Source organism: Hyperolius riggenbachi, chromosome 6, assembly GCF_040937935.1.
Source record: "Hyperolius riggenbachi isolate aHypRig1 chromosome 6, aHypRig1.pri, whole genome shotgun sequence".
In the NCBI taxonomy this organism is placed as follows: domain Eukaryota; kingdom Metazoa; phylum Chordata; class Amphibia; order Anura; family Hyperoliidae; genus Hyperolius; species Hyperolius riggenbachi.
In genome coordinates this window covers 98380679-98408605 of record NC_090651.1, presented here as the reverse complement: position 1 = coordinate 98408605, position 27927 = coordinate 98380679, and the positions used below count along the sequence as shown (strand labels likewise).

Below are 27927 nucleotides of genomic sequence, written 5' to 3'. Positions count from 1 at the left end.
GTGTGCGTCCGCGCGCTCCCGCGGCCGATCGCGCTCGTGCACGCGTGCTCCCGGCCGCGGTTTGTTAGCCTGGCAATCAGTGAATCGGACTATGGTGCCCGATCACTGATTCCTCTTCCCCGCTGAAAAAGCGACAGCTTCTCTCGGAAGCTGCGCTTTTTCTGGCTGTAATGTCCCCCATACGTCGCTCTAAGCGTATGAGTGACGTCATGTAAACAAACTCATGGCCGCCATCTTGTGGCCAAAAAGTAAAACTACAACTAAAAGTGAAAAAAATAAAACTCAAGACACATTTACATTATAAAACTATGGCTTACATCCCACCCTCCCAAAAATACCCAAATAAAATGTTTAATACAAAAAAAAATGTAAATATTTACCTAAGGGTCTAAACTTTTTAAATATCAATGTAAAGATGAAATATTTCTAATTTTTTTTTATTTTAAACTTGTAAATAGTGATAGATGCAAAACGGAAAAAATGCACCTTTATTTCCAAATAAAATATTGTCGCCATACATTGTAATAGGGACATAATTTTAACGGTGTAATAACCGGGACATATGGGCAAATACAATACATGAGTTTTAATTATGGAGGCATGTATTATTTTAAAGCTATAATGGATGAAAACTGAGAAATAATGAATTTTTTCCATTTTTTTCTTATTCTTCCTCTTAAAATGCATTTACAGTAAAGTGGCTCTTAGCAAAATGTACCCCCCGAAGAAAGCCTAATTGGTGGCGGAAAAAACAAGATATAGATCAGTTCATTGTGATAAGTAGTGATAAAGTTACAGGCTAATGAATGGGAGGTGAAAATTGCTCGGATGCATAAAGTGAAAACGACTGAAGGCTGAAGTGGTTAATCAGGGCCGGTTCAAGTAACAATTGGGCCCTAGGGCAAAATTAGCCTGGGGGCCCTCCAACAGACACCCCCCAACCAAAAAGCGTCATTAGAGGCCTTTTGTTGCAGCCAAATTTCCCTACTGGGCCCCTGAGCTGGCTACTGACCCTCCCCCAATCAACTCCCAACTTAACAGACTCTGCAGAGTCCCTGGGGAGCAACAGTTAAGATGGGGGAAGGACACCTTAGGGGCCCCTACAGGCTCTGGGTCCCTGGGGCAATTGCCCATTTTTTCCTATGGAAGCTCCGGCCCTGCCTTTAATAGAAGGAAGAAAGCCTCTGGATGGTCCTGAGGATCATGTATATTCAGGGCCGGCTTTAGGGGGGGGCGAGAGGGGGCAGAGCCCCCTCAAACAGACTCACTGCCCCCTCAAATCAGAGCCGCTCTCGCTATGCCGCTGGCTGCTTCCTGGTCCGTGGTGTGGAGCGCAGAGCGGTCATGTGATCAGTCACATGACCGCTTCTCCCTCGGACGGCTCTCCGAGACGAGTCTCTGGCTCTCTGCTGTGACGCAGGCAGTGGCGACCGTAAGAGCCACCCCGCATAGAGGAGGAGTCGATTCTCTCCAGGCCCGCCATCAGGGGGGGACATCCCCGCCGCGGCCCTGGCGGGTGTCGCCCGGCCGCCGCTCAACCCCCCCTGGCCGGGGTCGGGTCGCCGCTGATCTTGAGGTCTGACGCTGCTGGCAAGGTAGGGGAAGCAGCGGCGGCGGCTGGGGGGGGGGGGGGGGGGGGCCTCCCTGTCACTCACTCACTAGCTAAAGGGGCTCCCTGTCACTCACTCACTCCCTAAAGGGCCTCCCTGTCACTCACTAGCTAAAGGGCCTCCCTGTCACTCACTAGCTAAAGGGCCTCCCTGTCACTCACTAGCTAAAGGGGCTCCCTGTCACTCACTCACTCCCTAAAGGGGCTCCCTGTCACTCACTCACTCCCTAAAGGGACTCCCTGTCACTCACTCACTACCTAAAGGGGCTCCCTGTCACTCACTCACTACCTAAAAGGGCTCCATGTCACTCACTACCTAACCTGGGGGTCCCTGTCAGAATCCAGGTGAGAGGTGTCTACCATAATAAGGGGTCATTCTGCCTATTTATGTGAAATGCTGTCTATTTATGTGCCTCATGACTGCTGAATTTGTCTTGTTGGGGGCCTCATGATTTGTTGGAGGCCTCATGGTTTGTTGGGGGCCTCATGATTGCTGAATTTGTCTTGTTGGGGGCCTCATGGTTTGTTGGGGGCCTCATGATTGCTGAATTTGTCTTGTTGGGGGTCACATGATTGCTAACTGCGAGACTATGGGAAAAGCTGAATCATTACCATATGAGACAATAGCATTAAACCTACTTTTTTAGCTTTTTTAAACAGAAAATAAAACTGGGAGGTTCTAAAAAAATGATGGAGCACTTCCTCCTTCCGGCTTGAAGGAGGAAGTGCTCGATATCGAGGCTTGCAACGCGTCCATTCGGACACTTGCACCTCGTTGAAATGCTGGGCGGAGAGCGGCGTTCTGGGTAATTAACCCCACTGCATCTAGCCGCTCAGCTGTGGCAATTAGAGCTAACTTGAATCACGAGTATCCACCGTGGTTATTCGTGATTAATTTGTTAGCATTTGAAGAAAATTATTTCTGTGTTACACCTGAGAACATTTTTTTGATAATCTGCAGTGCGCAGAACTGTATTTGTGGTAGAAAAAAACACGCAATATCAGCATATTAGCATTTGACGAAAAATATTTCTGTGTTACACCTGAGAACATTTTTTTCGATAATCTGCAGTGCGCAGAGCTGTATTTGTGCTAAAAAGAGCAGAGCTCAAACTTCCCTGGCAGACCTTTAAAGGACTTCCGAGGCCAAAAAGAAGAAAATGACACTATACCTTTTTATTATCAGAATCCATGGAGGACGTCCAGCGCGTCCTCCGCACCGAAAAGGGCTGCAATGACGGCGGAACGGTGCGGAGGACGCGCTGGACGTCCTCCGTGGATTCAGATATTAAAAAGGTATAGTGTCATTTTCTTGTTTTTGGCCTCGGAAGTCCTTTAACACCACTGTAAGGTCATGACATGTTTATTTGGCCCCACCCATGACCACGCCCACAGTCTGCTGCATGACCACGCCCATTTTTTGGCGCGCCGCGCTACGCGCGGCGCTGGGTTTTTGTATGCCCCCTGCACATTTCTGTCTGCCCCCTCATATGTGCCTGTCTAGAACCGGCCCTGTGTATATTTGGGCATGATAAACGCCGTACCATATGGGCGCTACCATCGGTGCCAATTAAAAACTAAAGCTATTACTGTAGATTTCGACGCGGGACTTTCCTGATAAAATAGCGGGTGAAAGAGGGGGATCTGTAGGGTTAAGGGGAAGGGTGTCAGGGTTAGGCGCCCACCTACAGTTAGCCGTGGGGGTGGAGTTTAAGATTAGTTACCCACCTTTGGTTAGGTGGAGAGGGAAGGGTTAAAGAGAAACCGTGACCAAGAATTAACCTTTATCCCAATAAGTAGCTGATACCCCCTTTTAGGCCCCGTTCACATTACAAAACGCGGATGGCCATGCGTGCGGAACGCAACGCATGCGAACGCACACCATCCGCGTTTGTGTGCGTTGCGTGGCTGATCCCATCACTGAAAAGTGAATGGGACAGCCACGCGTTTTTGCAAAATATGTATGCAGCATGCGTTCCCGGACCGCACAGGTCTGGAACGCATGCAGTGTGAACATCAGACAGTGCACTCTATGCACTGTCTGATGTCGTGCGTGTCCGTCTCCCGCACGCGTTTCCAAAACGCGTCTGGAAACGCGCGCAGTGTGAATGGGGCCTTACATGAGAAATCTATTCCTTTTCACAAACGGATCATCAGCGGGCTCTGCATGGCTGATATTGTGGTGAAACCACTCCCATAAGAAACTATGAGGACCAAGGGTCCTAGCAGTTTATTGTCTGTGGACCTTGTTGCATTGTAGGAAATAGCTGTTTTGACAAGCCGCACGCTGGAGCGCAGGTAGGCCTCTTGTACTGGAGAGGACCTCGGGCCACCGACGGTGAGGGCACAGGACGGCTACAAGGGACTGTCTTCCTGGACGTGTCCTTTAATGTTTTGGCCACTAGATGCCACTGTTTTTTTTTTTCATATTCACCAATCTCATGGCTTTGCTTTATGTTCTATATGGTGAATAGGGATGGTTGATAGATAATTTTGTATTTGTATAGTGCTGAGTATATAGTCACTAACTGACCCACAGAAAAACTCACAATCTAATCCCTACAATAGGTAATAGGTCTCATGTGACTTTTTTTTTGGTGGGGGGGGGGGGGGGGGCAGTTAACTTACCTGTAGATTTTTGGTATGTTAGAGGAAACCCATGCAAGTACAGGAAAGACATACAAACTCCAAAACTCTGTGTAGATAGTGTCCAGGCCCGTATTTGAACTAGGGACCCTATGCCACCATTCTGGCCCAATAGATGCTAATGATTCAAAGTTCATGCTTGGAAATTGACCAACCAAATGCTGCTGCTGATCTGGTGAAGGATATGTCCATGTTTCTCTATGGGTTAGTTCACATCTACGCATTTAACCGGCTCGGTAGTGATAATCTATGCAGCGACTTTCTGCAGTCCCGAGCCAATCCCTGATCATTGCCGCTGCAAACTCGGCTGTGATGCCCCACATCATATGTGTAAGGAGCCAGTTTCATTGGCTCCTTACCAGGTGATGACTATGAACCAATCACTGTGACCACGAATGGCAAAATGGAAAAAAAAAAAAGGCTCCGGTCCTTAAGGGGACAGAGCTTGCCATCCTTAATTGGTTAACCTTCCTGGCGGTAAGCCCTAGCTAAGCTCGGGCTATGCCGCCGGAAGGCACCGCTGAGGCCCCGCTGGGCCGATTTGCATAACTTTTTTTTTTGCTACACCCAGCTAGCACTTTGCTAGCTGCGTGTGCAATCCGATCGCCGCCGCTACCCGCCGATCCGTCGTGCCGCAGCTGCCCCCCCCCGACCCCGTGTGCTGCCTGGCCAATCAGTGCCAGGCAGCGCTGTGGGGTGGATCGGAGTCCCCTTTGACGTCACGACGGGGGAAGCCCTCCAGGAGATCCCGTTCTTTGATTGAGATCTCCTCATCTCCGATCGCCGGAGGCGATCGGAGGGGCTGGGGGCAGTGGCGTAGCTAAGGAGCTGTGGGCCCTGGTGCAAGTTTTACAATGGGGCCCCCCAAGCACTCTATACATAACAATTGATATGGCGCACCAAAACCTGCCAATGGCAACTACAGTGTCAGGGGTGCATGAAGGAGATGGGGAACAGCTTGTTAATGATTACTGCTATCCATAGCATCTATAGAAGTGATTATTACCAGCACAGGACCAATAGAGAGCTAATACTGTAGTTTAGGGAGGGCCCTTTGGGGCCCCTCTGGCCCAAGGGCCCCGATGCGGTCGCTACCGCTGCACCCCCTATTGCTACGCCCCTGGCTGGGGGGATGCCGCTGAGCATGCGTGCTACTCAGTGTGGAAGGAAGCTTCCGGGCAGCGCAATCAGACATTACACCGGCTCTTTTAACCACTTAAGGACTACAGTCATAAAACCCCTTAAAGAGACTCTGTACCAAAAATTAAAATGCCATCCCACAAGTTCCTAAACCTGTTCTAATGTGCTCTGGCTTCCTGCAGCACTTTCTACTATCACTGTCTCTGTAATAAATCAATGTATCTTTCTCCTGTCAGACTTGTCGCCCTGTGTCTGGAAGGCTACCAACTCTTCCGTGCTGGTCTGTTATGCACTTCCCCCTCTATGCACACTTCAGTGTGTGAGTTATTTACATAAGCCAGCAGGTCTTTGCTATCTTATCAGTGATAGAAGAGAGCTGGATAAAAATCCTCCTCTGTTAAGGCCCATACACACGTCAGATTTTTCCACAGACTGTCGTTTGGACTAGCTGTCTGACTGACTTTTCGAGGAAAGTTAAATCGTTTGAACGTCACATCCACACGAACGACAAAACGGACGACAGACGGGAAAGTAAAGTCGCTCAACGACAGAAAAGTATGGCAATCGGCCATACATGAGCGTACACACGCAGAGACTGAATTAAACGATAGAACGTAGAACAATGGAAGGCGCGTTGCTGGCGGTGGTGCACGGCAAGACGTTCAGATGTTGTGACGTTCGAACGCCGTGATGCAATCATTTCACTATAAAAGGTGAGACAGTTTGCTAGATATGCATTGTAGTAGTAGGCGACCAGCTGAGTGCACATTGCTTTCTTCATTGCCTTGCGATTTGATTTGAAAATGATTTCTACAGAGCAAGCAGCAGCTTGTTTTTATGTGCTCTACCAGCCAGAGCAGAAGAAGAAAGAACGAGTCACAAAGTCAAACACCTGCCAAACACCGTCTGTGGGCCAAGGATTGGCTACTGGATCGGGACAATATTTCCCACGATAATCTTTTGCGGGAGTTAAGAGTCTCAGCGCCTGAGGACTATCGAAACTACCTGCGCATGTCTGACACTGTATTTTAGAAAGAAGACACCCCAAGGTATTCCGTTAGGAGTATGGTGAGTTCATAGAAGATTTTATTTCTTGTCACAAGTAAGCGGAAATTGATTTTAATTGTTTTTTTTTCACAAAGTGTAATTTTCCGCTAACTTGTGACAAAAAATAAAATCTTCTATGAACTCACCATACTCCTAACGGAATACCTTGGGGTGTATTATTTCTAAAATGGGGTCATTTGTGGGGTTCCTATACTGCCCTGGCATTTTAGGGGCCCTAAACCGTGATCTGCAAATTTTGATGACAGGTGGTCTATGAGGGGGCAAATTTTGTGGAACCGGTCATAAGCAGGGTGGCCTCTTACATGACAGGTTGTATTGGGCCTGATCTGATGGATAGGAGTGCTAGGGGGATGACAGGAGGTGATTGATGGGTGTCTCAGGGGGTGGTTAGAGGGGAAAATAGATGCAATCAATGCACTGGGGAGGTGATCGGAAGGGGGTCTGAGGGGGATCTGAGGGTTTGGCCGAGTGATCAGGAGCCCACACGGGGCAAATTAGGGCCTGATCTGATGGGTAGGTGTGCTAGGGGGTGACAGGAGGTGATTGATGGGTATCTCAAGGTGTGATTAGTGGGGGGAATAGATGCAAGCAATGCACTGGCGAGGTGATCAGGGCTGGGGTCTGAGGGCGTTCTGAGGGTGTGGGCGGGTGATTGGGTGCCCTAGGGGCAGATAGGGGTCTAATCTGATGGGTAGCAGTGACAGGTGGTGACAGGGGGTGATTGATGGGTAATTAGTGGGTGTTTAGAGGAGAGAACAGATGTAAACAGTGCACTTGGGAAGTGATCTGACGTCGGGTCTGCAGGCGATCTGATGGTGTGGTTGGGTGATCAGATTGCCCGCAAGGGGCAGGTTAGGGGCTGATTGATGGGTGGCAGTGACAGGGGGTGATTGATGGGTGGCAGTGACAGGGGGTGATTGATAGGTGATTGACAGGTGATCAGTGGGTTATTACAGGGAAGAACAGATGTAAATAATGCACTGGCGAATTGATAAGGGGGGGTCTGAGGGCAATCTGGGCGCGTGGGCGGGTGATTGAGTGCCTGCAAGGGGCAGATTAGGGTCTAATCTCATGGGTAACAGTGACAGGTGGTGATAGGGGGTGATTGATGGGTAATTAGTGGGTGTTTAGAGGAGAGAACAGATGTAAACAATGCACTTGGGAAGTGATCTGACGTCGGGTCTGCAGGCGATCTGATGGTGTGGTTGGGTGATCAGATTGCCCGCAAGGGGCAGGTTAGGGGCTGATTGATGGGTGGCAGTGACAGGGGGTGATTGATGGGTGGTAGTGACAGGGGGTGATTGATAGGTGTTTGATAGGTGATTGACAGGTGATCAGTGGGTTATTACAGGGAAGAACAGATGTAAATAATGCACTGGCGAATTGATAAGGGGGGGTCTGAGGGCAATCTGGGCGCGTGGGCGGGTGATTGAGTGCCCGCAAGGGGCAGATTAGGGTCTAATCTGATGGGTAACAGTGACAGGTGGTGATAGGGGGTGATTGATGGGTAATTAGTGGGTGTTTAGAGGAGAGAACAGATGTAAACAGTGCACTTGGGAGGTGATCTGACGTCGGGTCTGCAGGCGATCTGATGGTGTGGGTGGGTGATCAGATTGCCCGCAAGGGGCAGGTTAGGGGCTGATTGATGGGTGGCAGTGACAGGGGGTGATTGATGGGTGATTGGCAGGTGATTGACAGGTGATCAGGACGGATAGATGCATACAGTACACAGGGGGGGGGGGGGAGAATCTGAGGGGTGGGGGTGATCCGGAGTCCCCAGGGGGCAGTTTAGGGACTAAAAAAAATAGCGTTGACAGATAGTGACAGGGAGTGATTGATGGGTGATTAGGGGGGTGACTGGGTGCAAACAGTGGTCTGGGGGGTGGGCAGGGGGGGTCTGAGGGGTGCTGTGGGCGATCAGGGGGCAGGGGGGGGGGGGGAAGATCAGTGTGTTTGGGTGCAGACTAGGGTGGCTGCAGCCTGCCCTGGTGGTCCCTCGGACACTGGGACCACCAGGGCAGGAGGCAGCCTGTACAATACACTTTGTATACATTACAAAGCGTATTATACGCTTGTATGGCGGCGATTATGGGGTTAACAACCCGCCGGCGCTTCCAAACGGCCGGCGGGTTGTCGTCGCGGGTGGGCAGAGCCTATTGCTGGCGGATGCGCGCACATCCCAGCGCGCGATCCCCGGCAACACAGTGTCCCAGGACCCGACGCCAATCTGCGTTACGTGGTCCTGGGGCAGCCACTTTGCCGCCGCCAATGTGCAGTGGGCGGTCGGCAAGTGGTTAAGAGAATCTGCTCTTTTGGCTCGGCTCCCATTAAAGAGCCGGCTCGTATGGCTCTCAAACGGCTCCTCATTTAATATCATTAGAAGCCACTCAGATACGGAAGAAAAGCCCTGCCCTGTCTCCATGACAACTCCAGGCTGCTTCTCTGAGTGGGGCAATCACTCTTGCTGCTGCTGCTCTGCTCCGCCCCATACACCCCTACCAGGGGCGTTTCTAGGGTCCTTGGAGATCGGGGGCACCTGTGGGCACTCAGCATGGCCATGAGGTGAGTGGGCGTGGCCATGGGTATGGCCAATTGTACATGAACTTAGCAGCGGTGTAAGCTACAGATGACGGGCCTGCCCATCGAAATATTGGATGGAGCCCCCTGTCCTTTATTTAGATAATTTACAATCAGTATAGGCATAAATCAAAGATGTATACGCACATACAATTATGATTGGTCAATCACTGACCAATTTTACCACCCCCGTGCAGTAAGTGGGCCAACAGACAATGAATTTGATCAACAGAGCTAAAATTGGCTAATCAAAATTGTATGTGTGTACCAGGCTTTACAGCTAATACTGTACATACTGAAAGTAGCAGGGATCAGCATACAATACAGCTGTTTTACAATCAGTAAAGGCACAGAGTAACACCTTATACTGTACACACCGGAGGTAGATCAGCACACAGTGCAGGCACTAGAGAACAGCTTATACTGTACATACTGTAGGAAACAGAATTCAGCACACTGCAGCTAGCGCACCGAAAAATATGAGGGTCACGTTGTGCGGTGCGCTCAGCGCGCCACACCGAAAAATGGGTGGGCCATGGACCAAAATGTGGGTGTGGTAACGGGGGGAGACAAATTTACATGAACCTAGCAATGGTAGGACATTAGATTAGGACAGTGGTGGCGAACCTTTTGGAGGCCGAGTGCTCAAACTGCAACCCAAAAGTCACTTATCTATCGCAAAGTGGCAACAGCAATTTAAACTAAATACTGTACAAACGTGACCCCCAACAACACAAATTCAGCAATCATGAGGCCCCTATCAAGACAAATTCAGCAATCATGAGGCCCCCAACAAGACAAATTCAGCAATCGTGAGGCCCCCGACATGACAAATTCAGCAATCGTGAGGCCCCCGATATGACAAATTCAGCAATCGTGAGGCCCCCAACATGACACATTCAGCAATCGTGAGGCCCCCAACAAGACAAATTCAGCAATCATGAGGCCCCCAACAAGACAAATTCAGCAATCATGAGGCCCCCAACAAATCATGAGGCCCCCAACAAGACAAATTCAGCAATCTTGAGGCCCCTGGCCTCGCAATACAGTTTTTGGCTGGATTAGGGATGATGTGTGGGCTGAAAGGCCTGGCAGTGATGCTGTGGCCGATGCTGTGGCTGGGTTGGCTGGCGGTGATTCTGTGACCTGGCTGGCGGTAATGCTGGGCTGTTGAAGTAAATGCTGGCCTGACTGGTGGTGATGCTATGGCCTTTTTGACAGTGATTCTGGGCTAGTTGGCTGGTGGTGATACTGGGCTGGCTGGCCTGGATAGTTTAGGTAAAGACAGGTGTCCCCTAGTTTAGGTAGCGACAGAAGCCCCCCAGTTTAGGTAGTGACAGGCGCCCCCCAGGTTAGGTAGTGAGTGACAGGGACCCCCAGGTTAGATAGTGACAGGGACCACCAGGTTAGATAGTGAGTGACAGGGACCACGAGTTAGGTAGTGAGTGACAGGGACCACCAGGTTAGGTAGTGAGTGACAGGGACCCCAGTTAGGTAGTGAGTGACTGGGACCACCAGGTTAGATAGTGAGTGACAGGGACCCCCCGTTAGGTAGTGAGTGACAGGGACCACCAGGTTAAGTAGTGAGTGACAGAGACCACCAGTTAGGTAGTGAGTGACGGACCCCCAGTTAGGTAGTTAGTGACAGGGACCCCCAGGTTAGGTAGTGAGTGACAGGGACCACCAGGTTAGGTAGTGGGTGACAGCGACCCCCAGTTAGGTAGTGAGTGACAGGGACCACCAGGTTAGGTAGTGAGTGACAGGGACCACCAGGTTAGGTAATGAGTGACAGAGACCCCAGTTAGGTAGAGAGTGAGAGGGACCCCCGTTAGGTAGTGAGTGACAGGTGCCTCCAGTTAGGTAGTGAGTGACAGGGACCCCCGTTAGATAGTGAGTGACAGGGACCCCAGTTAGGTAGTGAGTGACAGGGACCCCCGTTAGATAGTGACAGGCGCCCCCCCCCCCCCCCGTAGGTAGTGAGTGACAGGGACCCCCATTAAATAGTGAGTGACAGGGACCCCAGTTAAGTAGTGAGTGGCAGAGACCCCCGTTAGGTAGTGAGTGACAGGCCCCTCCAGTTAGGTAGTGAGCAACCGGGACCCCCGTTAGTGAGTGACAGGGACCCCAGTTAGGTAGTAAGTGACAGGGACCCCCGTTAGATAGTGAGTGACAGAAATCCGCATTAGGTAGTGAGTGACCGGGACCCCCGTTAGATAGTGAGTGACAGGGACCCCAGTTAGGTAGTGAGTGACAGGGAACCCCGTTAGATAGTGAGTGACAGGGACCCCCGTTAGATAGTGAGTGACATGGACCCCCATTAGGTAGTGAGTGACAGGCGCCTCCAGTTAGGTAGTAAGTGACAGGGACCCCCATTAGGTAGTGAGTGACAGGCGCCTCCAGTTAGGTAGTGAATGACAGGGACCCCCGTTAGATAGTGAGTGACAGGGACCCCAGTTAGGTAGTGAGTGACAGGGACCCTCGTTAGATAGTGAGTGACAGGGACCCCAGTTAGGTAGTGAGTGACAGGGACCCCCGTTAGATAGTGAGTGACAGGGACCCCAGTTAGGTAGTGAGTGACAGGGACCCCGGTTAGTGAGCGACAGGGACCCCAGTTAGGTAGTGAGGGACAGGTGCCCCCCCGTTAGGTAGCGAGTGACAGGCGCCCCCTCACCTGATAGCCAGCTGCAGCATCAGACCTCGATCAGCGGGCAACCCGACCAGATAGAGCGGGCGCCGGGCGCACCACGCTGTATATGCGGAAGTGATGTCACTTCCGCATATCAGCGGTGTCCGCTAGGTCCTAGCACCCGCTCTATCTGGTCGCCCGCTGATCGAGGTCCGACGCTCTGGCTGCAGGGACAGCCAGGGGGGCAGCGGCGGCCAGGAAGGGACAGCGGGCACCCCCTGGGAAAGAGATCCGTGGCACCCCAGGACAGATTTGCCCTCCAAAATATGGCTAGCGACGCCCCTGACCCCGACAAGCTACAGGAGGAGGACTACATCTCCTGGCATGCCTCAGCGCCCTTTATTACAGAGCAGAGCGCACTGGTGAGTGACTCAAAGGCATCGGCTCTTTTTAAACTGAGCACTGGCTCTTGACGTTCGCAGCCGTTCGCGAACGACCCATCACTAGCCGGGGGACACGCGTGTCCCTGACAGTCGTTCGTCGCAAGAAACAAGCGGAGCGGGGAGGCTGCAGACATTGCTTCCGCCAGTACCCGCTCTGCAAGACCGAACGGCCGCAACGAACGACTCTGTGTCCCGCGGCTGCCAGTGTTCTGTAGGAGAGAGGCAGGGGGAGGAGAGGAGGCAGAACCGAAGCCAGCGGCTTCATCTGTTACATTGCCCTATTAAAATTGCGGGCGGCTAACGGGCTCACAGAAAACATTACTTTGCCCTATTAAAGTTGGCGGCTAACGGGCTCACAGAACACATTACTTTCAGGGACGGATCAAGACCAAGTTGCGCCTGGGGCAAGGTCAGGTTTTGGCGCCTAAAGGTCAGGTTTTGGCGCCTAAACTGCCATTCATTTTGCCACCTTTTTAAGAATTCAACAAACTGCGCCTGGGGCAAGATACCCGCTTGCCCCCCCTAGATCCGTCCCTGATTACTTTACCCTATTACACTTGTGCCCGTTTAATGGAAAAGTACCCATTTTTGTTTTTCATCCGCCTGGGTTCACTTTCAGTTCCTCAGCTATCAGTATCACTGAATTTCGCTTTTCATGGTTAGTGCTTTTAAGATGCCACACTTATGATACCAGCATCTATTTCATTTCATTTTCACTTTTCATTTCACTTTTTTGTTGGAGAGGCACCACATTACGTAAGCATCTCTTCACAGCCAGGAGGCGGTGGGTGTGGCCGACAGACTGACAGACAGCCTGGCCTAACCGCGATGGAACGCAAACGGAGCTGAGACGGATCTCGCGAGATTTCACTTTCTCCCCTTCCCGCCCTCTTTGGCGCTGCAGTAGATTCTGTTGCAGAACGCTGCTATCCTCCCCTGAGCGGCAACCAATAGGAGGTAGCAGGCGGCCCCGGAAGCGGAAGTAGTTTAGTATCTGGAGGAGAAGAGGATAGAAGTGGGTCTGGAGCTCTGGTGAAGCGGGCAGGAGGTCAGTGACTATATGGGGCACACTAGCTCTTTATGATCTGTGTAGAACGGGTAATGCCCGCTGATAACTCGAGGTGGATTCACAGTCATGGATGATTGAACATTGGGAGGCTTGTGAAATTCAGAAGCCCTAAGGTGCCTTTGGACATAATCTGTTGAGGAAAAGATGCTCTTACTGAAATAGAGTGCACCAACCCCCATACTGATATGCTAGTAGAATGGAGTCAGTCCATATAGCAGAATGTGGAAGATGATCAGATACAGGCATAACTCTGGAATTAGAAAATGTTTGAATGTGTATTGGAATAGAAGACTTTTTTTCTGTACTTTTGTCGTGTTGTTAGCAAAGGAATGGAACTTGGATAGCTTTGTGTTTGTTTACATGGTTATATTTACATTTGTTTATGTTTTCAGGCGGCTTGTATTCCTGCCTCATGACTCACTGCAGTGCTATTATAAGTGAATGTAGTTGATTATATGCAGACATGCCAAAGATATTTGTGTTAAATGCAGTTCTGTGAATGAAGGTTTTTACGATTTCTATGAATGTCTGGTATGAATTTTTCTGGTACAGCAGTAATTAGCTGCTGAAATTTGTGCCAAAATGACGTATGCATGAATGTGTTAATCTACATTGACGTGTATTAGCTGTTACTTAAGTATGTGTGATGTAATGTGAGTTGTGATGTAATGTGAGTTTTTGTCCTTGTGTGAATCCACCCTCTGTATTTGCTGAAGCATCTTGCCAGTGTTACATTTACCTGGTTGATCCTCCAGCTGTTTAGGAACTGAAGCAGATGAGATGGAAGTCTGTCATTCGCTGTGCATTATGGGTCACTTTTTTTTTCTCCCCTAAAGTCTAGATAGATGCAAAGTCTTGTGAGACTTCTTCTGTTACTGTACGTTTGGCAGTTCCCTCCGTCTCTGGCTGCACTCACAGCTGTATGTGGCTAAAGTACACAGCTGTGAGTCTGAGTCCTGACAGAGAACCGCAGAACATGAAAAAAAAATCCTTTTTGTGTATGAGACTTTGCAAAATCCCAAAAGTTTTTTCCCCAAAACTTGATCCATTAATGAATTGAGCTCACAGATAAACGATATCCTTTATTTAAACCTTTTTGCATTGATGGTGGCTAATGGGCATGGTCAGTGAGATGCAAATAATTTCGAGTTCATGCAGAACTATGCAAAATTATACAGCTTTCAAAATGGACCGTTCAAGTTTTTACCTCAGCAGTATTGGATGGGTTCTTTTTCAAGCTGCATAAAGTTGTATAATGCTGTATCAACTTTAAATTATTTGTATCTCATTGACCATCCCCACTGACTAAGGGCTGGTGCACACCAGAGCGGTTCTGATGCGTTTTTTTTAAACGCTTGCAGGGGAAAACCGCTTGGCTAATGAAAGTGAATGGGATGGTGCACACCAGAGCGGCTCATTTTTTCCACAAACGCAAACTCGGGGCTGCGGCATTTTTTAGATTTGTGAGACGTTTCTGCCTTAATATTAAAGTATAGGAAAGTGGAAAAACGCTAGATCAGATAGGTTTTTATTACAGAAGCTGTTCAGTAACAGCTTTTACTGTAACAATATTTGTAATCTGCTACACAAAAACACTCCAAAAGAACGCTAGGCATGTTTAGAAAACATGTTTAGAAAATGTTTAGAAAACATGCCTAGAATCGTTTAGAAAACATGCCTAGAATCGCTCTATCTGCTTCAAAAACCTCTAGCGTTTTGCAGATCTGCTAGAGGTTTTTGGTGTGCACTGTGCCTAACACAGTTCAGTACTGCTGTTGTGAGAACATCTGTGTTTTTACTTATTTTTGCAGAATTGCTTACAAGCATTTTTAATCAATACAGCAGTAGGTGAAAACAATACTGTACTTAGAGCTTTTCAGATGTACTAATTGGATGAAATGTGCCCAGATGTTCACAGTTGTATGAATGAAAAGTTGATATTTGTTTCAATTGGGTGTGTAAGCCAAAATGCCACTAAAGCCAGTGAAGTTGAGTACCTGTTAAGGTTCGGCATAAAGTGGATAGTTTAGGGGGCGGTTAGGGGCCTATTTCCACTGGGAGCCGCGTCCGATTCCGATGCGGCACCTATGCTGCCTCGAAGCCGAATCGATATAGCCGTGTCATGCACAGCTATAGGGATTCTGATGCGCGCTACGAAATACTGCGTCATGCCATCCAGAATCGCAACGTCCGTGTCTGCATATGCAGCTTTTCAACATGCAGCTCGCATGCAGGGATACACGGCGTATTCAGAAATAGTAGAAACAAGCCTTAGAAGATTTGGATTCAGGGAGCGAATAAAGTGAAAGGAGAAGGATGGTAAGGTTAGCAGTCTAAGGCCACATACACACATCAGACCATAGTCTTTTTGAAAATGAAAGATCACAGACCAATTTTACCCCCTTCCGTGTAGTATGAGAGCCATACCTTCACAGTCTTTTCTATGGAGCTGAACTCCCCAGCAGAAAAAAATCTTTGCAAGATGCTGCACACACAGATGCTGTACAGACACAAAAGATCCGTTCCTGCCAAAGATCCGTTCCTGCAAATTTCATTCATAGTCTATGAGATCTGCAGATCACCATACACACCTTGTTTAACTGTCATTCGTCTGCAGATCTGAAAATCCATCCTGGTGGATCTGATCTGCAGATGAATGTCTGTTAAACAAGGTGTGTATGAGGATCTGCAGATCTCATAGACTGAGGCCCCATACACACATCAGACCATAGTCTTTTGAAAATGAAAGATCACAGACCAATCTTACCACCCTTCATGTAGTATGAGAGCCATACTCTACACAGTCTTTTCTATGGAGCTGAACTCCACATCAGAAAAAAATCTTTGCAAGATGCTGCACACACAGATGCTGTACAGACACAAAAGATCAGTATCTGCAAAAGATCTGTTCCTGCCAAAAATCCATTCCTGCAAATTGCAATGATAGTCTATGAGATCTGCAGATAATCATACACACATGATTTAACTGACATTCATCTGTAGATCAGATCCACCAGGATGGATTTTCAGATCTGCAGATGATTGCTTGATCTGCAGATGAATGTCAGTTAAATCATGTGTGTATGATGATCTGCAGATCTCATAGACTATCATTGCAATTTGCAAGAATGGATTTTTGGCAGGAACAGATCTTTTGCAGATACTGATCTTTTGTGTCTGTACAGCATCTGTGTGTGCAGCATCTTGCAAAGATTTTTTTTCTGATGTGGAGTTCAGCTCCATAGAAAAGACTGTGTAGAGTATGGCTCTCATACTACATGAAGGGTGGTAAGATTGGTCTGTGATCTTTCATTTTCCAAAGACTATAGTCTGATGTGTGTATGAGCCTTATGAATGCATTTTGCAGATATTGATCTTTTGAATGTCTACAGCATCTTTGTGTGCAGCATCTTGCAAAGCTTTGTATCTGATGGGGAGTTCAGCTCCATAGAATAGACTGTGTAGGTATGGCTCTCATACTACATGGAAGGGGGTAAAATTGGTTTGTGATCTTTCATTTTCCAAAGACTATGGTCTGATGTGTGTATAAAGGTCCGTACACACGCCGGACTGGAGGCAACTACGGGTTCGTCGTCACCTTCCACCGGGTGGGCGTTCCTACGACAGTCCAGCGTGTGTACAGTCTGTCTGCAGACTGATACGGCTGTTTCTGAGCGATCCGCCCGGCGGATCGCTCAAACAGCCGTATCAGTCCGCCGACAGTGCGTACACACGCCGGACTGTCGTTGGAACGCCCACCCAGCGGAAGGTGACGACGGACCCGTCGTTGCCTCCAGTCCGGCGTGTGTACGGACCTTGAGCCTTAAGGCTTTTAACATTTTATGGAAAATTAATTGCAAGAGGGGGTTGGCTGGGGTTAGGCATTGGGAAAGGATGCCTTTTTCACAATAATGTGTATTGAGAACAAGGCGCTGACACTGCGGACCACAGTGTATACTGAGAGGTTATGCTGTGAATGCACTGTTGTGCATCTGGTGCAATGTGAACATATTTGGCACTTGGATGGTGTAATTCCCTAAACCTGAGAGTGCTTCACCACTACATTTATACATAAACCATTTCTACAAAGTAATCCCAAATGAGTGTTTTACACCTTATGGAAGGTCACCTCAAACTTCACTCAATATGTAATAGTTTAAAGACCTGCATATTGGTCAATCTTTCGTCATAGGTTAAACATAAGCATGACTTTTTTACCTTTTCATAATGAAGGTCAATTTACAAGTATGTCTCTTTCATGTAGCAGCACTTATATGAAGGATTAGGAGAAAGTTAAAAAGGGAGTTATTTTACTGCTTATGAAGGCAGCCCCCACCCATCTTTCTGACAAGCTAGGTTTCATGTTGGTGTTTATGAAATCCGCTATCTGCACATTCATAAAAACATTTCCCTCGAAAATAGCAATAGATTTCAGGAAAGTTTACCAGCAGCTTGGACTTTGACTAGTCACTAGTGCACCGATTTACTCATACTGGATCTTTAACCTCCTTGGCGGTAACCCCCTACCTGAGCTCGAGGTAGGAAAAGACAGCTATGAGCGGTAATCCCGAGCTCAGGTTGGGGCAGTGAAAAGGGCTGTCTGCCTGCTAGCAGAAGTCCCGCACGCCGATCGGTGCCGCTCAGCGGGACTCCTGCCTCTCTTCCCCAACTGCTGCAGGTATTGTGCGGCCGCCGGGATCCCAATATCTCCAGTAATCTTGCGGGGACCCGGCAGCCCATGTGATCGGGAGCGGCGGCATGTTTACCTCCAGGCAGGAGTCCCTAACGTGATTGGCAAGTGCAGCTGCTGCGGGGAAAGAGGCAGGAGTCCCTGGACACACCTTCTCATTCAAAGGGCTTGATTCACAAAGCCGTGCTAACTGTTTAGCACGGGTGTGCTAAACAGGTAGCACGTGAAGTGCCGTTCGCTGACTTTTGAGCGCGCAAATTGCCGCGATTCGCGCAATCGCGTACTTTTGCGTGTGCAAATGTCCGCGAATGGCACTTCACGTGCTAACTGTTTAGCACACCCGTGCTAAACAGTTAGCACGGCTTTGTGAATCAAGCCCAAAGAGTTTTCTTTATTTTCATGACTATGAACATTGTAGATTCATTACTTTAAGAAATGAAGGTCAGTCAGTCTGAAAAATTGGGAAAACTTTGAAAGTGTCCCCAATTGCAGTCTCAAAAACCATCAAACGCTAAAAAGAAACCGGCTCACATGCGGACCGCCCCAGGAAAGGAAGACCAAGAGTCACCTCTGCTGCGGAGGATAAGTTCATCCGAGTCACCAGCCTCATAAATCGCAGGTTAACAGTAGCTCAGATCAGAGACCAGGTCAATGCCACACAGAGTTCTAGCAGCAGACACATCTCTAGAACAACTGTAAAGAGGAGACTGTGTGTGAATCAGGCCTTCATGGTAGAATATCTGCTAGGAAACCACTGCTAAGGACAGCCAACAAGCAGAAGAAACTTTTTTGGGCTAAAGAACACAAGGAATGGGCATTAGACCAGTGCAAATCTGTGCTTCGGTCTGATGAGTCCAAATTTGAGATCTTTGGTTCCAACATCCGTGTCTTTGTGCGACGCAGAAAAGGTGAACGGATGGTCTCTACATACCTGGTTCCCACCGTGAAGCATGGAGGAGGTGGTGTGATGGTGTGGGGGTGCTTTGCTGATGACACTGTTGATGATTTATTCAAAATTGAAGGCATACTGAACCAGCATGGCTACCACAGCATCTTGCAGCGGCATGCTATTCCATCCGGTTTGCGTTTAGTTGGACCATCATTTATTTTTCAACAGGGCAATGACCCCAAACACACCTCCAGGATGTGTAAGGGCTATTTGACCAGGAAGGAGAGTGATGGGGTGCGCCAGATGACCGGGCCTCCACAGTCACCAGACCTGAACCCAATCGAGATGGTTTGGGTTGAGCTGCACCGCAGAGTAAAGGCAAAAAGGCCAACAAGTGCTAAGCATCTCTGGGAACTGCTTCAAGACTGTTTGAAGACCATATCAGGTGATTACCTCTTGAAGCTCATCAAGAGAATGCCAAGAGTGTGCAAAGCAGTAATCAAAGCAAAAGGTGGCTACTTCGAAGAACCTAGAATATGACATATTTTCAGTTGTTTCACACTTTTTGGTTATGTACTATACTTCCACATGTGTTAATTCATAGTTTGGATGCCTTTAGTGTGAATCTACAATGTTTACAGTCCTGAAAATAAAGAAAAGTCTTTGAATGAGATGTCTGTGTCCAAACTTTTGGTCTGTACTGAATGAATGTATGTCTGTGTGGAGGTGCGCGCGCAGGCCCGTGTGGACGTGCGCGCGCAGGCCCGTGTGGACGTGCGCGCGCAGGCCCGTGTGGACGTGCGCGCGCAGGCCTGCCTGGACGTGTGCGCGCAGGCCTGCCTGGACGTGTGCGCGCAGGCCTGCCTGGACGTGTGCGCGCAGGCCCGCCTGCCTGGACGTGCGCGCGCAGGCCCGCCCGCCTGCCTGGACGTGCGCAGGCCTGCCTGCCTGCCTGCCTGGACATACGCAGTCTTTTATTTATATGTAAAATGTCTACCAGGCTTTTATTCTGACCTATTTTGGTGAGTTATAACTTAAGAATCGGAGGCCCTAAAATTCTTGATAAAATTGTACCGCTTTTGACTTCTAATGCCAGACAGAATTGTACCGCCAGGGAGGTTAAATGACAATGATCCCTGAGTACATTATTCCAGGGCTATGGATTTGGTTAAAAAAAATCATCAGACTCCTAAGTTTATGAAACCACTGACTCCGACTCCAGGTACCCAATATTGCTGTGACTCTGACTCCTCGAATCCGACTCCACAGCCCTGCATTATTATTCTCCTTACCTCTCCCTCTGGAAGCCTTGTGTCTCGCAGTGCCACCTGCAGAATAAAGCGAGAGCCTGACAGGCGACTAATGGTGTATGCACGTTTACACTTCAGTGCTGATCCACACTGGCTGGGTTTTTGTTTTGAAAACGCATTCTCATTCACTTGAAAGAGAATCAAGGAAAAAAACGCAGCAATTTCATAAAATATGAAAAGGGGGAGACCAGCACTTGTGTGATCAGTGAAAAATTGCTTTGCTGAAATTAGTCTTTCTAATGGTTGTGGGCATTTGTCATGTCTGAAGAAAAGTCTTCATGTGATGATTTTAGTGTTCTTTTTTTTTTTTTTTTTCTAAGGCTATGCTAAAAGGATTGTAGGAATTCCCTCAATTAACCACTTGAGGACCACAGTCTTTCTACCCCTTAAAGTGAACCTAAAGTCAGGAAGAAAAAATGAGTTTAACTCACCTGGGGCTTCCCTCAGCCCCCTGAAGCTGATCGGTGCCCACGCTGACTCCATCAGATGTCCCTGGACCGGCCGGCAGCGACTTCCGCTTTCGCCGTCACCGGCCGACAGGCTGGGAACGCGAGTGATTCTTCGCGTTCCCAGCCAGAATATCGCCTCCTATGCTGCTATTGAAGCATAGGGAGGCCGCAATAGCAGCATAGGGGGCGCTATTCTAGCTGGGAACGCGAAGAATCACTTGCGTTCCCAGCCTGTTGGCCGGTGACGGCGAAACCGGAAGCCGCTGCCGGCCGGTCCAGGGACATCTGATGAAGTCAGCGTGGGCACCGATCAGCTTCAGGGGGCTGAGGGAAGCCCCAGGTGAGTTAAACTCATTTTTTCTTCCTGACTTTAGGTTCACTTTAAGGACCAGATCCTTTTCTCCCATTCAGACCACTGCAGCTTTCACGGTTTATTGCTCAGCCATACAACCTACCATCTAAATGAATTTTACCTCCTTTTCTTGTTACTAATACAGCTTTCTGTTGGTGCTATTTGATTGCTGCTGCGATTTTTAGTTTTTATTATATTCATCAAAGACATGAATTTTGTCCAAAAAAACATTTTTTTTAACTTTCAGGCTAATTTCACACCAGGACGTTGCGTTAGAGGGGCATTAAGGTCGCATAACGTCCCCCTAACGGAACGCCTGGTGGTGCTGGATCTGAACGTCAGAGTGAGCCGCGTTGTGCAGCTCACTCTGGCGTCAGTGATGCCGTGATGCGCACTCTTGTGCGCATGCGGCATCACGTGGTCCCGCCGGCCAATCGCCGCACAGAGCGGCTGCTCCAGGAAGTAAACACTGCACGTCATAACGTGCAGTGAATATTAATTAGCCATGTGCCTGGCCGCTCTCCGCTCCTCCCCCACATTACTGAGCATGTGCAAGCAGTCTAACGCGGCTCAGCCGCGTCCAAAGTACTGCATGCAGTACGTTGTCTTGTGACGCAGCGTTACAATGTAACGCAACGTCCGCACTGTGAACAGCCCCATTGATTTTTCATTACTGTGCGGTGGGCTGCGTTACAGGCTGCTCTAACGTGCGCCTGTAACGTCCCACTGTGAAACCAGCCTCAGTGATAAAATTTGTCAAATGAAGTAAAATTTCTGTATACATTTTTGTCCAAATTTATTGTGCTACATGTCTTTGATTTAAAAAAAAACAAAAAAAAAAAAAAAACCATCCAGTGTATATTTATTGGATTGGGTAAAAGTTACAGCGTTTACAAACTGGTGCAAAAAGTGAATTTTCCCATTTTGAAGCATCTCCGACTTTTCTAAGCACCTGTCATGTTTCATAAGGTGCTAAAATTCCAGGATAGTATAAATACCCCCCAAATGACCCCATTTTGGAAAGAAGACCTCCCAAAGTATTCACTAAGATGCATGGTGAGTTCATAGATTTTATTTCCCAGAACGTCCTCCTGACAGCACCCCTCCTATGAGACTTGTCTCCCTCCCAAACTTTGGACAGGAAGCTAGAAGATACAAATTTGCATAACAGGCAGGCAGGAGTAGTATATAAAGATGTTACTCACAAAAGGTATTCAGTTGTTTTTCCTGTCCCGGACGGGACGCTTTGAGAGGTCTCCAGGTGCTACTACGTCAGGCGGCGAGTGCAGCGTGCAGCGCGGGCATAGTAAGGCTGAGCAGGGGACTCAGCTGGTCCAGCGCACAGCGTGGAGGAGGCTTCTCCTAGAGATGCGGAAGCTTTATGGCGGCAGGAGCGCGAAACCGGAAGTTCCGGGTGGAAGTGACGTCATGCGCATGCGTCCCGCATGACGAGTCAGCTGACGGCATAGCGGCAGGGGCCGCGGCGGTGTTAAGATTGACTTCAGCTGCAGGTAATTAACAGGGGTATATATATGTGAATGTTAGCCACGATCACCATTGCTGTCGGTGATCATGGAGGACGCTGTAGGCCCTTCTCCTCTGACTTCTGCGGAGTCTGGCGCTATCCCCTCTCTGGTGAGCTGTAATTTTTCAGACTTTGAGGGAGTTGATTTGTAATCATAGGTCCACCTTGTAAGGCTGACAGTCTGTCTTTATTTCTTTTTAGCCTAAAGCCCCAAAAGGTGATAAAGACAAAGACAAGGCTGTGTCTCAGCAAGGTCAAGGGGGACAATCTTCTGGTAGAACTGAGAAACGCTGTGTTATGTGCAACTCTCGCTTCTATTCTTCCTCTACGAAGAAACTGTGCCAGTCTTGTAGAGAGAAGGTGGTAAAGGAGGAATCCCCAGTGGTATTTAAGGACTTGATGGGATGGATGCGGTCTGAGATGGCCTCGGCCATTAAAGAGATAAAGGATTCAGCAATGGCGGAATCTACAGTTCCTTCTACTTCTGCTGCTGATACTGTGCCTGCTCCCTTACCAGCCCCGGTGATTGAGGGGCACAGTCAGTTAGAGGCTTCACCTCATCAAGTTGCAGCTAAACGTAAAAGAAAGGATAATGAATCAGGGGATTCAGATTTATCTGGAGAGGAAGGAGAGATTTCATCTTTGGAGGAGATTTCTGGGGAGGAGGAGGAAAACCCAGAGGTTACTCAGAAGTTTGCTTTCGCACCCAACTTAATGAAAGACTTGTTGTCGGCAATGCAAAATACTATGGGGATAACAGTGGAGCGGAAATCTTTGACCCCCTTGGATCAGATGTACGTGAGTTTGGCGGAACCCCAGAATTGTTTCATCCCAGTCCATTCCTCTCTAAAGTCAATGATTGGGAAGGAGTGGGATGACCCTGAAAGGAGGGCATTTTGGCCCAAGTCTCTTTCTCGTCGTTATCCTTTCAGTCCGGAAGATCAAAAATTCTGGGGTCCGGTTCCCAAACTGGACCCGTCGTTTTCAAGGGTGTCGAGAAAATCCGATTTGCAGTTTGAGAACTTTGGGAATTTAAAAGACCCCATTGATAAAAAGATGGACAATCTGTTGCGTAGAGCTTGGGAGTCAGCATCTTTAACATTTAAACCAGCAGTGGCATCCACGGCAGTGGGACGATCCCTTAAAGCTTGGCTCACGCAGACTCAGTCTAAGATAGCTTCGGGGGTGCCCAGAGAAGAAATTTTATAGGACTTTCCAGATTTGTTTAACGCTACTAATTACTTAACTGATGCAGCGGATGATACGGTTAAATTAACGGCCAGAACAACTGCCCTTGTCAACTCGGCAAGGAGAGGTATATGGGTAAAAACATGGCAGGGGGACAATTCGTCTCGCTCCAAGTTGTGTGGTTTGCCCTGTGAAGGTGAACTGTTATTTGGTTCAAAGCTAGACCAGACGCTAGAGAGAACCTCAGATTATAAGAAAAATTTTCCGACCAAAAAGAGAGCTTTTCAGTACAGGGGCCCAGCTCGCAGCGGCAACAAGGAACCTGAGGCAAAGATCCCACCTAAAAAGAAGTGGATTCCAAATAGAAACCAAAAAGGGAAGGCTCTTTTTCCCCGGTCCAACCAACCCAATAAGCAATGACGCCAGTATTCCAGTAGGGGGAAGGCTTTCCCACTACTACGAAACATGGTGCCAGCGGTTCACAAGTCAGTGGCTCTTGAAAATAGTGTTGGAAGGTTACAAGATAGAATTCGAGTATCCCCCACCCCTGCAGTATGTGGTAACTCCACAGCCAAAATCACCAGACCAAAGGAAGGCATTACAGGAGGAGGTTGCTTCCCTTCTGGAAAAAAGAGTGATCCGAGAGGTACCATCCTGCCAGAGAGGCCAAGGGTTCTACTCACCAGTTTTTCTGATAAAAAAGCCTCAGGGAGCCTTCAGATTTATTCTAAATTTAAAGGGGTTGAACAGGGCCGTAAAATACAGGAAGTTTCGAATGGACAATGTGAAGTCTGTAATAACCCTGTTGCAAAAAGACTGTTTTCTAGCTTCTCTGGACCTCAAAGATGCCTACCTGCATGTACCAGTTCATCTAGAGTCCCAGCAATTCCTAAGATTTGCAATTCACCTACAAGAAGAGGTAAGACATTTCCAATTTAATGTGTTACCTTTTGGGCTAGCTTCATCACCTTGGCTGTTCACAAAGGTGATGGCAGAAGTTTTGGCAGTCTTGAGGTGTAGATCCATTAACATCATTGCTTACCTAGATGATTTATTGATTTGGGGTAATTCTTTACAGTCTGTAAGTGATCAGGTTAAGATATGCATTGATAGTCTAGAGTCTTTAGGCTGGTTAATTAACTGGTCAAAATCGGCGCTAATACCCAGCCAATCTATGGAATATCTGGGGTTTATTTTTTCCTCCCGCCAGCAAAGAGTATTTCTCCCAGAAAGAAAAGTTTCGGCAGTACTTAATTCTGTTCTTTCTTTTCAGAAATCAAGGTCCATCAGTATAAGAAAAGCCATGGCACTTCTCGGTCTGTTAAGCTCAGTCTTCCCTGCAGTACAATGGGGTCAATTCCATGCCAGGAACCTGCAGTTGTGGATACTAAGGAGCTGGAACAGGAACATTTCAGCACTAGAAAGGAAGATTCTGATCCCATACGGTGTGAAAGTGTCGTTAAACTGGTGGCAGGAACTGTCTCACCTATCGGAAGGCCGCATGTGGTTTTTTCCAGTACAAAGAATCATAACGACGGATGCCAGTACGTGGGGGTGGGGCGCTCACATGGACTCTCTACCAGCACAAGGGCAGTGGTCCAGGGCTATGGCAATAAGATCCTCCAACAGCAGAGAACTGGAAGCAGTATGGAGAAGCCTTCAATTCTTCAAGGATCAAATCAATCAGTGTCATGTCCTGATCAGGTCCGACAACAGCAGTGTAGTGGCTTACCTGAATCATCAGGGAGGAACAAGAAGTCGTCGGTTGTGGTCTCAGACAGCAAGGATTCTGCATTGGGCAGAGAGCAACTTAACATCCGTCAGAGCAGTTCATTTGAAGGGGACTTGCAATGTTGTGGCAGACTATCTCAGCAGGTCAGCGATATTACAAGACGAATGGTCTCTGAATCCAGAAGTATTTGTTCAGATCAGCCAGGCATGGGGCACCCCTGCAGTAGACTTATTCGCAAGGAGACAAAATTCAAAGTGTCTAAAGTTTTGCTCCCTGTATCCAAAGGACAATCCGTGGGAAATAGACGCTTTCTCGATAGAGTGGCGGTTGAACCTGATGTATGCATTCCCCCCAATACCTCTGATATCAAGGGTTCTGAACAAGATTATGCAGGACAGAGCACAAGTAATTCTCATAGTACCTTTCTGGCCGAAAAGACCGTGGTTTGCTCTGTTACAGAATTTAGCGATGTGTCAACCAATAATGTTACCAGTCAGAACAGATTTGTTGTCGCAGGGCCCAGTTCTTCACCCGGACTTCAAGCGTCTTCACCTTTCAGCATGGAGATTGAGTGGGGAATCCTGAAATCAAAGGGGTTTTCGGATAAACTTTCTGAAACGTTAATACAATCCCGCAAGAAGGTGACGAGGCAGATTTATCAGAAGACATGGAAAATTTACTGTGAATGGTGTACAAGGAAAGAGAAGGATTCTAGACTTTCCGCCTCAGCTCTGGAATTTCTTCAGGATGGATTTCAGATGGGGTTAAGTTCCAGCACTCTTAAAGTTCAGACAGCAGCTTTGAGTGTATATTTAGAGAGAAGATTAGCTCAGGAGGAGTTTTTTCTTCGTTTTTTTCAGGGAATTAAACGTCTCAGGCCTGTGGTGATATCTAAGGTGCCCCCTTGGGACTTGAATGTGGTGTTACAGAGTCTTTGTGAACATCCCTTTGAGCCTCTGGATCAGATTCCAGATAAATTTCTGACGTTGAAAACGGCCTTTCTTCTGGCAATCACCACAGCCAGGAGAGTCAGCGAACTTCAGGCCTTATCCATTAAGCCACCTTATTGTACCATCTCGGAGGATAGGATTACTCTACGTCCAGACTTTGCATTCCTTCCTAAAGTGACTTCAAAGTTTCATCGATCTCAGGAGATCTTTCTGCCATCATTCTGTGATAAACCAACTAATGAAAAGGAGAGGAAGCTTCATTGTTTGGATGTTAGAAGGTGTATCCTTCATTATCTTGAAAGGACTGCATCTTGGAGAAGATCAGATGCCTTGTTGGTGCTGTTTGCGGGGAAATTCAAGGGGAGGCAAGCCTCTAAGACATCAATTGCAAGATGGATCAGACAAACTATCACCGCGGCTTATCAGACTCAAGGGAGGCCTTTACCGACCTCAATTAAAGCTCACTCCACAAGAAGTGTATCAACATCTTGGGCAGAGAGGGCAGGCGCCTCGATAGAGCAGATTTGCAGAGCGGCCACCTGGTCCAGCCAAAATACGTTTGTCAAACATTATAGACTAAACTTATTAGCCAATACTGATCTAGCATTCGGAAGAAAGGTGTTGCAGGCAGTAGTCCCTCCCTAACTTATAATGTTCTTGTTTATCGTCTCATAGGAGGGGTGCTGTCAGGAGGACGTTCTGGGAAAGCCAAGCTTACCTCGGGTAATGTCTTTTCCAGTAGTCCGAGTGACAGCACCCCTCCGGCCCACCCTAATAAAGGGCATAATTAAATTAATCGTTTCAGCAGCATTTGGTGTCCGTGTCTTTTTTTATAACTGAATACCTTTTGTGAGTAACATCTTTATATACTACTCCTGCCTGCCTGTTATGCAAATTTGTATCTTCTAGCTTCCTGTCCAAAGTTTGGGAGGGAGACAAGTCTCATAGGAGGGGTGCTGTCACTCGGACTACTGGAAAAGACATTACCCGAGGTAAGCTTGGCTTTTTTGTCTCAAGTTAGCGGAAAATGACACTTTGTGACAAAAAAAAAAAAGGTTTCCATTACTGCTAACTTGCGGGAAAAAAAATGAAATCTGCCATGGACTCACCATGCCCCTCTCTGAATAGTTGCAGTTAGGCTGCAAAAAAGTGCCACACATGTGGTATTGCCGTACTCAGGAGAAGTAGTATAATGTGTTTTGGGGTGTATTTTTACACATACTTTTTTGCACCCTAACTGCGCTAAGGGGCCCAACGTCCTATGAGTACCTTTAGGATTTCACAGGTCATTTTGAGGCATTTGTTTTCTAGACTACTCCTCACGGTTTAGGGCCCCTAAAATGCCAGGGCAGTATAGGAACCCCACAAGTGACCCCATTTTAGAAAGAAGACACCCCAAGGTATTCCGTTAGTAGTATGGTGAGTTCATAGAAGACTTTATTTTTTGTGACAAGTTAGCGGAAATTGATTTTTCTTTTTTTCACAAAGTGTCATTTTTCGCTAACTTGTGACAAAGAAATAAAAACTTCTATGAACTCACCATACTACTAACAGAATACCTTGGGGTGTCTTCCTTCTAAAATGGGGTCACTTGTGGGGTTCCTACACTGCCCTGGCATTTTAGGGGCCCTAAACCATGAGGAGTAGTCTAGAAACCAAATGCC

General features: G+C 48.0%; 3 protein-coding genes across 7 annotated transcripts in view; 2 read left to right on the top strand and 1 right to left on the bottom strand.

Annotated features, from left to right (window-relative positions):
• The window catches only part of LOC137522494 (uncharacterized), a 29163-nt gene extending 16282 nt beyond the window's left edge, over positions 1-12881 (bottom strand). For both annotated transcript variants that reach the window (XM_068242563.1, XM_068242564.1), the window contains exon 1: positions 12692-12881. In XM_068242563.1, coding sequence (XP_068098664.1) covers positions 12692-12708 — 17 coding nt within the window. In that variant the 5' untranslated portion in view covers positions 12709-12881. The remainder of the gene's footprint in view (positions 1-12691) is intronic.
• Positions 12882-13072: 191 nt separating this feature from the next.
• Positions 13073-27927, top strand: part of CEP350 (centrosomal protein 350) — a 109254-nt gene continuing 94399 nt past the window's right edge. For 3 of the 4 annotated variants that reach the window (XM_068239720.1, XM_068239721.1, XM_068239719.1), the window contains exon 1: positions 13073-13157. The gene's annotated coding sequence lies outside the window, so the exon portion shown is untranslated. The remainder of the gene's footprint in view (positions 13158-27927) is intronic. The other variant, XM_068239722.1, reaches the window with a different exon arrangement.
• Positions 24044-27136, top strand: LOC137521017 (uncharacterized). Its single transcript, XM_068239717.1, has 2 exons — positions 24044-24500; positions 24855-27136. Exons 1-2 carry the CDS (start codon positions 24047-24049, stop codon positions 26906-26908), a joined length of 2508 nt encoding a protein of 835 aa, XP_068095818.1. The 5' UTR covers positions 24044-24046; the 3' UTR covers positions 26909-27136.